We start from the raw sequence: 12,733 nt of genomic DNA on the forward strand, positions 1-12,733 counted from the left end.
GAAGGCGGCAATGCAAGTGTGTCACTGCGTTCTGCGTAGCTTGCCCCCCAAAACACGCCTGCACTATGGCAGACCGCAGCAAAAGAAGGAGAATAAGTCACGCCACTTCCAACTCTCAAGTGACCAACAATGTGCCACCTATGTTTAGCGGTAGCCAGCCTGACGTTCGGGTTGCCAGTGATGGGGCAACGGGTAGTTTTGTTGAAGGATCCATACTTCGTATTACGATGAATAACTTCCTGTAAGTTTTTTTTAATTATACAATACACACTTGTCGGTTAAACTCCGAGCTAACGTCCTATATGCATCACCATACACATAAACCAGATCCAACTTTCTGTTATACATTCACGATATGTAACTTAGCCAATACTAATATGTTTCGTTTTGCTACAAGGCTAATGAGCTATCGACCTGCGGTCTGAATCCGACAGTACGAACAAATTGGACATCGGTTCTAGTGCTCTGTTTATATTTTAACAACACTAGACACCCAGGATACAGTTAACTAGATATATACGCCTAGTCCAACAAGTAGAAACTGCCCAGTCCACGGCACTTCCTTAGATTCCCATTTTGTGTTTACAATGTCTAAAGAAGTAACAAAACAACGTCGTCTGCTGTGTGTCAACTCTCTGGCAGAACATATGAACTCTCTGTCGTTTACCCGGGATCTAACCTCAATATGATTGTGGGGGCCAACGGAACCGGCAAGTCCAGCATTGTGTGTGCCATATGTCTTGGTTTGGCTGGAAAGACTGCCATCCTGGGTAGAGGAGATAAGGTAGGGTTGAAACGAGGGTCTTGTGTTTTGTCTGGCTGATGCACACAATGATGAATGAATTCGTAGGCTGAATGGAAAACCTTGTAACACAAGGTGTTACGTCGTCTAATCTTTATGACAATTGTTCCTACCTTGTTCACATATGTCCTTCTGTTATAATACTTCTGCAATACGACACACGTCTAAAAGTGAAAACCCTTCCTAAGTACTATGTGTGTCTTCTGTTCCAAAGTTTATACCTATATTAATATATACTTCTATTTTTTTTCTTACAGGTTGGGCTTTTTGTGAAGCGGGGATGCAGAAGAGGATCGATTGAGATTGAATTGTAAGTTCTATGACTCTCACTATAGGAATAAGAATAAATAATTTGGCACGTTGGTCTTAACAATACGACATTCACAACTGTACATTTAGTTTAACCCTGAAGCTTGATCAGCTTTAATATTTGTATTCATGTATTTTTTTATTTCAATGAATGACCGTATTTTAAGAGGTGGCTGGAGAACACCAGTAAGGATTATATGTTTAGAGGACTACATCCCATTGTAACTCAATTTACAGGTACAAGAATGGCGGTAATGTGGTGATAAACAGAGAGATCAACACAGAGAACCTGTCAGCATGGACGCTAAATGGAAAATCCACCAGTCAGAAAGCAGTGGAGGAAGAGGTCAAAGCCCTTCAAATCCAAGTCAGCAACCTCTGCCAGTTCCTTCCCCAGGTGGGTTTATGAATTTCGATGAGTGTCTTGTCTAAAACCTTAATCTACCCTGGCCCCGATTCTGCAAACAGGAGAAATTTATTCAACTACACCTTAGACACTCTATTATGTATGTATGTATGTATGTATGTATGTATGTATGTATGTATGTATGTATGTATGTATGTATATGTGTGTGTGTGTATCATAGTCTGTTTGAAAAATCAAGTGGGTTTTAAAATCCACTGTTTACTGTACCATACTCAACATGCTTGCTGATACGATGGCATATATTCCTGCAGGAGAAAGTGGGGGAGTTTGCGAAGATGTCCAGGATAGAGCTTCTGGAGGCCACAGAGAAGTCTGTGGGGCCACCAGAGATGTACACGTACCACTGTGAGCTGAAGAACTTCCGTGGCAGAGAGAGAGAACTTGAGGTGTGTAGTATAAGCCAGTGGCTTTGAATAGTTTAAGTGAATTCCCTTTCTGCCTATTGTTGTTGTTAAACATAAATAATGATTTCATCCTTTTGTTTGTGATGTATTACAGAGAGCCATAATGCAAAGAATATTCTATAATAACAGTGTACAAACTGTGACATGAAATTACAATAGTGGAATGGAGTTACAATAGCTGAATGATCACCAGGACAGATGTTAAACAGACATTTATTTTGATTTGACAGAATACTGTGAATGAGAAGGCTGCCTTTCTGGAAAGAGCGAAGCAGAAAAACGAGAGCAACAAGCTTGACATGAATCGCTACTATGAGAAGAAGAGACATCTGGACATGATTGCATTGCTTGAGAAGAAGAAACCATGGGTGGTGAGCAGTGGTTTGTTTGTGGATTATACAGCATGGATGAATGGTTAGATTGTGATTTGTGGTTTGAATGAAATTATTAAAAAGCCAACATGTAATTGGTCTTCTCTCCAGGAGTTCGAGGCTGTTCGTAATGAGCACGAGTCTGTGAAGAGGGATCGGGAGGAGGTCAAGAAGCGTCTGTCCAGTCTGAAGCAGACCCATGGGCCCATGCTGAAGAAAATTCAGTTGATCAACGACAAACTGCAGCCAATTGAGGCACAGATAAAGACCAAGGTCAGACCCTTCTGTCTTTACTCCCCAATGGGGAAAAAACATTCCTTATAAACTGATTAAGTGCCTATGTTCTTCTGTGTATTTTTAATATACCATAAAAAGGCAAGGAACTAGGTCAAAGATGTATTTTCTATTAAATAGGAGTCGATATAGCTTCTGTAACATCTGAATTTCATCCCGGGATTAACAAAATGCGAGTAAATGTTGTTTATTCCTCCAGACCACCAACATCAAAGATGCCGCACAGAAGTGCAAAGTGAAACGGGACCAATTGGACCGAAAGCAAAGAGAGGTGAGGCCTTGCTTTCCGGGGCCCGCAAACCCAGTTAAAATAAACAAACGTGATTGGTCGCCTGCGATTTTGACTCGTAACCCCTCTGCGGACGTCCAACCACTCCAGATCGAGGACATCAAGCAGGCTCTGAATCTGAAGCACACTGAGAAGGAGGACGAGGAGAAGCGCATCGCCAACACCAGGACCATCATCCAGGACCTAAAGACAGAGCTCGCCAACATTGGTGAGCAGCCGGACGTGGCACCACGCATAGACGGCGTCAACGTGGAGCTGAGACGCCACCAGGAAGAGCGGGCCAGGCTGGAGGGGGAGAAATCCGACATCCGCAGGGAAAAGGACAACTTGATCGCAGAGTCCAAAAGTGGGTATTTTTTATTTAATATACCAGCAACCACCTATTTATTTTCCTCTTTCTTAAAAAAATGATATATCCTTGAATCAATCCTCCTCAAACCATTAGTCCTACCCTTCTTTACTAATCATCCCCATGCGCAGCCTACCCACCTACACTAAACCCCATGTTTATAGTCCCCCTGTACTATCCTATGAGGATATCCCAGCACTAGTTGACTGGAGGGACTGTGTCCGTGTACTCGCACAGTGTTTGCGAGGAGGCTGAACGACATGAACAACATGATGAAGGCCAAGGAGGACAAGCTGAAGGTTCGCCACAAGGACACTCACACCGCCATCCAGTGGCTGCGGGAGAACAGGCAGCGCTTCAGCGGGAACGTGCACGAGCCCATGCTGCTAGTGGTGAGTCTCTGATAGAACAGTGACTAGTGCTTGGTGCTTGGTTCAATGTTCAGTGTACCTAGGCAGGCACCCAGACAACGTATAAACCATTGCCAACAAACGATTTCACCATAACAAAACTGCCCAAGAGGGAAGGGAAGTTTATAACAGTTGAATTAAAATCCTTCATCAGTGATTTAATAACTCCAAAAGTGATGCCCCTAAAACCCCTTCCTGCTCCTTGCTTATACTCTTGCATTAATAGGTCTTCTGAATGACTCATTTGAATGCTTAATTTCAGCTCAATGTGAAGGATCCTCGCTTTGCTAAATACGTGGAGACTCACATCGCCTTCAATGACCTCCGCGGCTTTGTGTTTGAGAAGAGGGAGGACATGGAGGCCTTCATGAAAGAGGTCTGTGCATTGACTCTTTGCAGGATGCATGCAGCAAGCAATGTTTCTGTGTCTACAAAATGACAATTCAATAAGTGTTATGTACTGCCAGATACAGCAATAGATCGATCGTACGTTATGGAAAGTGAAAGTAAAACAGAGAGCTGTTATGCAACTAACTCAAGTGGCCGTGGCTATTTTCCATAGTCCAAAGCCTAGCTAACTAAGGTCAACCCTTTTGTGCTGACATTTCTTGCAATGTATTTTTTTTTTTAGTACACAGATGCATTTTATACTCTATATATACTCTATACTCTACTATACTATAGGTGCGTGACAAATTAAAATTGAGGGTGAACTCCATCGTGGCCCCAACAGTGTCCTGCGCCAACATGAAACCGTCTCGACCCATCGAGTCCCTCAGGTGAGCTGTTTCTGAGGGGCCTCTCTTGGAGAAATACTTCCAGAAATATATTAACCACTAGGTGGAAATTTGCCTTTGTCTCCATCCAGTGGTTTAAAAAATACACGCAACAATTAATACCATACATTATAATGCTGACAAAACAAAACAGCAGAGGCAGGCGTTCTAAGACCAAGGACAACCTGTACATATGTAGTGATACCTTCTACAAGGTGATGACCTGTGGTAGGAAGGACCGTTCCTGTCTGAAACAATGGACTCTGTGTGCAGGCGCTTTGGCTTCTACTCCTACCTGCGCGAGATGTTTGACGCTCCAACTGATGTGATCAGCTACCTGTGCCACCAGTACAACGTCCACGATGTACCCGTGGGAACGGCCCAAACAAAAGCCATGATCAAAAAGGTCTGTTTTGGGCGGTGCATCCATGCCAATCAAGCCCTTGAGGTCACCCTCATTTGAATGAAGTGGAAGATTTGTATAAACCCCAATGATTGATTGATACATGTGCGGCATTTATTTATGTTGTCTGCTCAGTGCAGCGTCGACGACGTTCAGAACTCAACCCCCTCCCCCCTAGGTCATTGAGGAGCCCTACCTGAAGCTCATCTACACGGCGGATGAGCGGTATGTGGTCAAGAAGTCGGTCTACTCCAACTACGTCAGCACCAGCAACTCCATTCTCCGGCCCTCCAAGTTCCTCACCATCTCGGTGGACGCCGAGGAGAAAGGCCAGCTGGAGCAGCAGATCAAGGTCTGCATGTGATATGGACACACCTCTTCAAAGCAGGAGAAGAGGGAGGTCTTTCATAAATGACATAAATGATATACGTGCCCATACCACAATATGTAATAAATCCTTATTTATTACATATTGTGTTCCCTTTTTTAGTTTTTCTTCAATCATGTCCTCCCCTAACGCTTGAGTTGTCAATGAGCCAGTGTAAAGTTATGTTTTCAAACTTCTATTCAAATAATTTTAACTTTGCAGTCTTGATTTGGGTGGCAGTAGCTCAGGAGGTAGAGCGGGTTGGCTGTTAACCGCCAGGTTGCTAGTTTGATCCCCGGCACCTTCTAGCTCCTCCTAACCGAGGTGTCCATGAGCAAGGCACCTAACCTTAACTCCTCCCGACGAGCCGGCCTTGCATGGCTGACACTGCCGTCGGTGTGTGAATCTGTGCATGAATGGGTGAATGTTAGGCAATATTGTAAAGCACTTTGGATAAAAGCACTATTTTGATTTTGATTTAAAGTTTGAACCCATTATTAAGCAGAAGTCAGAAGTGGTGTGTAGGTGTGCGGTATAAGACATGGAGTTTGTGTCTCTGTGTCAGGACTGCGAGGGGAAGATCAAGGCCCTGGATGAGCGTCTGGTGGGGCTGCAGCAGAACATTTCCACCCTGGAGCGGCGGGACAACGAGCTGAGGGAGGAGAAAAAGAGGCTGCTGGAGCAGAAGGGCAAGAAGAGACAGCTGGAGCAGAAGATCGCCAACAAGTTAGACAGGTGAGATGGACTCCATGGCTATTTCTTCCATCTGTCCATATATCCAGACATGTCTATATTGTGGTCATTGTAGCTTTAGGCACCCTGTTATGTCACTAACATCGGCTTTTTAAAGCTGGTGTTCTGTGATTCCCTCAGCTACTCTGCACTCAATACAATTTGTATTGTATGCTTTGATTGGTGCACAGCCTTACTTGTAAGTCACTTTCGTTAAGAGTGTCCTTTCTGTTCACTGACAAAAGCTTATATTGTCCCTTTTTGCTCTTGTATTCAGTCTTAGGCAAATAGAGAAAAATAGTGTTGACCTCAAGAAATTGGAGGAAGAGACCAAAGCCAAAATCTGGGCTGTCAATGCCAAGAAGGTGTCCATAATGTGTGAAATTATAGTCCAAATAAAGGTATGGAGAACTAGGCTTATAATAGGCTTACTACTAACCCTAACTACCACGTGTTACTGTGTTTCTGCCAGTTCCATTACATTAGCTGGTAACCCTTGTGTTTAAAATTACAATTAACATTTTGTAATAAATGTGTTTTGGTTGCAAACTTGTCAATTCCTGAAAAAACAATTAACTGATTGACTGATATGTTTGTCACTCTGTGATGGTTTTAGCTGAGAGCCAGCCTGAGTATGTTGAAGGTTCATCTGACCCTGGAGACTCTGGGTCTCACTGCTGAGAAGAACCATCTGGAGGGGAACTGTAAGGACAGACAAGTGGAGCTCAGGACTTTGGAAGTAGGTTTTGAATTATGATATACACATACCCACATAACCATGTCAAGTATTGAAAGAATCAATATAAAAGGAACATTGAAATGGATACCATAATTCATCCCTACCCTTTAAAAAAAAAGAAAAAAGGATATTAATATTATCTTACTGTATGTATTTGTATGCCATTATTGAGGCATTGTTTTCATTAGACTTGTACATTTATTATTTCTGACCCTTTTTTAATGTATTTTTGTTCACACTTACTTCTCCTGTCATTGACCGTGGTTTTTCCTCACAAAGGAAGCCGTCACTCGTCTGGACACAAAGAAGATCCAGCTGCATGAAAAGTGCAAGGGCCTAATGAGGAGCGCCAGGAACATCTGCAACATGGACCCGGCAGGGGTGGTGCCTGCAGAGCTCAAGGCGGTCAGTACCTGGCCTGCTGCGCTGCTCTTCAACAGAGTAGTTCTGGTTCGGAGCTTGTGCTCAGCTGTTGTATGAGAGAGAGAGTGGATGCTAGTCTGCGGCCCCTTGATGCCCATTGTGCCCAATAATTTTGAAGTAGCTTGTCTTCTGAGGTTTGTCATTAAAGAGTCATGGCTTGGAAGTCATTTTGTTGTTATTATTATAAACAGGCAACAACCATGACTATGAGAAGATAATCCTGGTATGGCTACAGAAAGTCACTCACTGACCCTTTTTAAAAACAGGTTTACAGTTTACAGTAACCTATAACATTATAGATCATCCAAAAGGGCCTCAAACATCCAAAATGTAATGGGAATACGCAGTGTATATTCCTGCGTACTCTGATTGTAGTGTCTATTGGTTCTCTGTGAGGAGTCACAGAGTTTTGTGTCTGTCCAGGCCTTCAGCAAGCTGCCTGACACCCTGGACGAGCTGGATGCCCTGCTGAATGAGGAGCGGTCAAGAGCAGAGGGCTTCACTGGAATCAGAGAAAACGTAAGCACTACCATTTGCATACTATTTTGGTTATGTAGCAGATGCTAATTTGGTCCATAGCGACTAAACCTGAATTCAGATAAGAATCGTTAGGAAGTGGGTACTGCTTTGGCGTCTTCCACAAAGATGCCTTACTGGTAAACTGCAGACCTTGGGGATTGAACCTGGTTCATTTTGAAACACCATTTGATTTTTTCACCATAATTATTCTGTGACTGAATCGTGGAAATGGGGTTATTTTTAATGAGCAGGAACAAAGCAAAATACAAAAACTAGGCCACACAAAGTTGTTTTCATTATTATTGTCTGCAACAAGCGTGAGTTTCTCAGATTTTCTGTTCAGTAGATAAGGTATTAATTATATAAAGTGATTTACGTAATTAAAAGGCCTACTGAGCTAGTGTTAAAGGATGCTAAAGCTGCCCATTGAGTTTCTCTGACGGTGTGAAATGGTTCTCCTCTCGCTGGGCCCCAGGTGGTTGAGGAGTACAACAGGAGGGAGCAGGAGATCCAGAACCTGGAGAAGGAGCTGGGCGATCAGAGCGAAGCCCTGAACACCTACCGACTGAACATATCTGAGGTACAGGAAAGACCTGAAATGGTTGGCCAGCAATGCTTTATGTGGCCACTACAGCGCACTGTTTTACATTAAGCCACTGGGCCACTCTGGAGCTTGTTGGACTCACATTGTTGGCCACAAAATTGGGCAAGTATGTGGTATTTGTCCTGTTTTTTCTGCTATGTTTACTTATGTGCATGGATAGACTTTGAACTATACGATAAAAGACAACAACCACAATAAAAGTAAATATGTACCTATAAATACATGTGGCCTGCTAAGGTGCTTTTTATATGTCTTATCTTCTTTCTGCCCAACTAAATGTCACTTCTTGCTCTGTATGGTGCCTCATGTGGTAAAGGTCTCTGCCTCTGTCTCGGTCTCAGGCTAAAGAGCGCTGGCTGAATCCTCTCAGGACGCTGATTGGTCAGATCAACGAGAGGTTCAGCGATTTCTTCCGCTCCATGCAGTGCGTGGGGGAGGTTGACCTCCATTCAGAAAAGGAGGTAACATGCCCCCCTAGCTCATGCATTCAATTGACCAGCTAACATTATACAGGCATGCAAACTGGTTTGTGGTGAAAAAGATGAGAATGATGCGTGAGCCAAGGAAAACACAGACCCACTAGGGGGGGTGTGTGTGTGTATATGTATGTATGTATGTATGTATATATATATATATGTATATGTGTATGTGTATAAAAAAAAAATAATAATTTGACCTGCGCACATGGTTTTTTTGCACGCATGTATTTTTTTTTTTTGGACCTGCGCGCATGTTTTTTTTTGGACCGATGGCATTCAACACTAAAACCTGCGCGCAGGGTTTAAAAAAAAACAAAAAAAAAAAACATGCACGCGCAGGTTAAAAAAAAACATGTGCACGCAGGTCAAAATTTATTTTATATTTTTTTATTTTTTTATTTTTATTTAAAAAAATGTAATATATATATATATATATATTAAAATATTTAAAAATAAAGATAAAAAATTATATAAAATAATAATTAAAAAATTATATATATATATATATATATAATTTTTTAATTATTATTTTATATAATTTTTTATCTTTATTTTTTAATTTTTTTAACCATTTTCTAAAAAAATGCTATGCTATCGCCCATGGTTAAATAAATGTTTAGGGCTATATTTTAGAATGTGAATTAATTCACAAAATGATTCTATGTACATAAATATATTTGTGTGTGTGTGCGTAGGAGGAGTATGATAAGTATGGGATTCGCATCCGGGTGAAGTTCCACAACAGCACGCAGCTGCATGAGCTCACAGCGCACCACCAGAGCGGGGGAGAACGCAGTGTCTCCACCATGCTCTACCTCATGGCCCTGCAGGAGCTCAACCGCTGCCCCTTCAGGGTGGTGGATGAGATCAACCAGGTCTGGTTCACTCCACATTCACATCGTCAATGTTCAGGTTTTAGTGTTGAATGCCAGCCGCTGTGTGGAATGTGTATTTACGGACTCAAACCCGCTTGCATGTCCTAATACAATAGTCTTCATCTTGAAGAGCGTGTTTCTTTATTGTCTTTGCGGATGTCCTCCACAGGGAATGGACCCCATCAACGAGCGGAGGGTTTTTGATATCGTGGTCCGCACAGCGTGCAAAGAGACCACCTCGCAGTACTTTTTCATCACTCCAAAAGTGAGTGTTGCCTCTCTGATGGACGGTGTTAGGATGTGTTCATGGGCAGCCAGCCACCACCAGTCTATCCGCTAAACATGCATGCATGCATGCACGTGAGCACACGCACACGCACACTTTTATTAACATAGAAAGACAAACTGCTGTTGTGTCGGCCGTGTCTCTTTTCCTCCTTGGCAGATGATTACTAGTTTCATTGTTCTGTATTTTTCCGTCTTCCATGGTTACACAAGACGGCTGGAAAATTGCTTTGGGCAATTACTGTCACACAGGTTATGCAATCATAAAATAACCCGATAAGTAGTCCCATCATTGTTGTGTTTTTAAACCAAAGTCCTCTTGCGTTGATTCATTTATGTGGCATCTCCGACTAAATATACCTGCTGTTGTACCTGGGGTACCGCCAACACTGAGAATGTGATGCCTTTTTCCTACCTACCATGTCCAACGCCATGTGCTCCCTGTGTGCCCGCAGCTTCTCCAAGACCTCCAGTACGCGGAGGAGATGACCGTCCTCTGCATCCATAACGGATCTCAGATGCTGTCCCCGGGGGAGTGGAACGAGAAGGCCTTCCTCAGACGTCTCGCGCGGAGGAAGACTTGTACAAAGTCATAATAAACACTAGAATCTGTGTATCATGTGTGTAGTGGACCCACCCATCCTACTCAAAGTTATTTATGTTGAGCCTGTTCGGTTATTGCTTATCGACGAGATTACAATCTTGTGTACATTTGATGATGACAGTAATCGTCTTTTGGTTTCATTCTGAACAACGCCTCCTTCCAGAGGTGTCTGAGGTTAATAACAAGAGCATTACAATCATTGCATCTTGAGAAGGACTTTATTTCAACTCCTCCACCATCCATCTCCCCATAGTTTTAGAGAGTGAGAGGAGCCTTCAGGTGGAGTAGAAGCCCCCGTCGTGTTTCCTCGAGTAGCCCCTGTTTGCGTTGTGGTGAGACTCTTGGGAAGGGAAAATATTGTAATAAAAAAGGAAATAATTAACAAGGCACCCATGCGTTTTTCAGGGTTGGAACAGCCTAGTTGACTAATTTATTTAATTGTTCATCTGTTTTGCTTGGATGTTTTTGCAATTCACTTTGTTAATAAACACTGTTGTTTATAACATACCGGTACTGTTAATTCATTACCAATAAAGTGCACCAGCTGTAGATGAGTATGACCATGTATAGCAGCTCACCTATGGTTCCTTTGATGCTGTAAATGGAGCACTTCTGGGGAGTTATCCACACCCTGATGCTGTCGTTTTGCAGCTTGTTTTGCTGGACTTCTTGCTTTTCACGTTCTTTTAGTGTCCTCCTGTTGGTTGACATTAGATAAGAGTACATCGAAGAGAGATTTTCATTTGGGGAGGTTATACAGTCATGGATTAAATTAGCATATTCCTGTTTGCGTACCTAAGGTCGCCTGAGACGGTCTCTGGCTGGTACAAGGTCTGGTTCCTGGTGCGGAGGAAGTCTTCATGGTGGTCATAGAGGGACTTCAGGTGGAATTCGAGGCTGTCATTGGGAACCTGGAGAGAAGTGGCGGGAGAATCCCATCAGATGTGCTTAAGGGGGTCAGGTGACGGGTTACATTTCAATGTAGTCAGTTCCTGATTAAGGTCTGCAAAGCGTATCGGTTACATAATGCACTGCAATGCCAAGATTGAGCAGTATCATTGGAAATCGGTTGAAAGCTTTGTTGACTCCAGGCAATCTAATCAATTCACAGAAAAATGACACGGACACAATTCATTATGTGTCAGTGTCATTTTTCTGTCAATTGAATCGATGATGATTTGACCCAGAATTTATTTTCTCAAGTGAATGCACTACGCTTCCGTAGCCTGCATAGTAGTCAAACGCAGTGGAATGTAAACAACATCACCTTTCGGCCGTGGTGCGCCACGGTCCTGCTGCGGCTCGATGACGTCGCCGTGACGTAGAGGCGGCTCCACGGCTCTTCGTACTGGGCCAGATGAGTTGGTTTATCAGAGGTCTCTCTCTGTACAGTCAAACACACGGCGCTTTGTTTTGAGTGTGTGGTTTCTTGACATGGTACAAGCATGCATGAATCTAAACGTACTCGCAATGTCCTGATAGCTAATGTATTAAGTTAGCGCCGCATTCACAGACACAACAGAGGTGACCTTAGGCTCGACCAGACTCAATAAAAATGCTCCTACCTGTGATGGCTTGGTACCCGTGAAGGTGTTGTCGTTCTCTGGCTGAGGAAACGGAAAGGGGTCTCGGTTTGACATGTTCTCGTGACAGGAAAGCAGGCCAAGAGAGACTTGTCTCTTGGATTTTTTTTTCTGGGTCACAGGCTACGATGTTTACAGCCTGGTCTCTAAGCAACCACTGAACGTAAATAACCTACTCAGGCCTTTCTCAAAATCCTCACAGCGCTGCACTGTAATTTAAACATGAGCCCGGAGCTGGAATGACCCTCTTCTTCACACGCTCTCACGCCACTCCGCCTCTTTCTCACCCAAATGACGCTCTATTTCGGTATTACGCGAACTTTTATATATATAATTAAACGATGCGCTCCCAAGGTTCAAAGCGTACAGATCTTTGAAACGTGACCATGCCCGAAACAGAGCAGAGCGCACCGAGCTCTGCTTAAACTTAAGCGGTCCTAGTTTTCAGATCACAGTAGTTTTGGACATAAGATAATAACGCGGTCAACGTCAATTGCTTTTACACACACACACACACACACACACACACACACACACACACACACACACACACACACACACACACACACACACACACACACACACACACACACACACACACACACACACATATGTATAAGCATATACATACTTATACAGCATATGTATATGTATAGAATACATTTAAAAATAATAATAAAGTGCATCTT

General features: G+C 43.0%; 2 protein-coding genes across 2 annotated transcripts; one reads left to right on the top strand and one right to left on the bottom strand.

Moving 5' to 3' along the window:
• Window positions 1–53: 53 nt before the first annotated feature.
• On the top strand, window positions 54–10,969 carry smc5 (structural maintenance of chromosomes 5). The gene is made up of 24 exons (XM_084479229.1): window positions 54–241; window positions 643–784; window positions 1,060–1,112; window positions 1,349–1,508; window positions 1,790–1,924; window positions 2,173–2,313; window positions 2,425–2,586; window positions 2,807–2,878; window positions 2,987–3,242; window positions 3,483–3,637; window positions 3,918–4,031; window positions 4,340–4,434; window positions 4,705–4,837; window positions 5,013–5,186; window positions 5,767–5,936; window positions 6,211–6,334; window positions 6,550–6,672; window positions 6,952–7,077; window positions 7,519–7,614; window positions 8,090–8,194; window positions 8,560–8,679; window positions 9,393–9,572; window positions 9,742–9,837; window positions 10,313–10,969. The coding sequence occupies exons 1-24, from the start codon at window positions 66–68 to the stop codon at window positions 10,451–10,453; spliced, it is 3,249 nt and encodes a 1,082-aa protein (XP_084335355.1). The 5' UTR covers window positions 54–65; the 3' UTR covers window positions 10,454–10,969.
• On the bottom strand, window positions 10,731–12,101 carry cfap276 (cilia and flagella associated protein 276; the record flags this gene model as incomplete). The annotated part of the gene is made up of 5 exons (XM_084479803.1): window positions 10,731–10,801; window positions 11,040–11,158; window positions 11,257–11,372; window positions 11,729–11,845; window positions 12,027–12,101. The coding sequence occupies 5 exons, from the start codon at window positions 12,099–12,101 to the stop codon at window positions 10,737–10,739; spliced, it is 492 nt and encodes a 163-aa protein (XP_084335929.1). The 3' UTR covers window positions 10,731–10,736.
• Between the last annotated feature and the right edge of the window lie 632 nt (window positions 12,102–12,733).

Source organism: Micromesistius poutassou, assembly GCF_964030765.1.
Source record: "Micromesistius poutassou genome assembly, chromosome: 15".
Taxonomy (NCBI): Eukaryota; Metazoa; Chordata; class Actinopteri; order Gadiformes; family Gadidae; genus Micromesistius; species Micromesistius poutassou.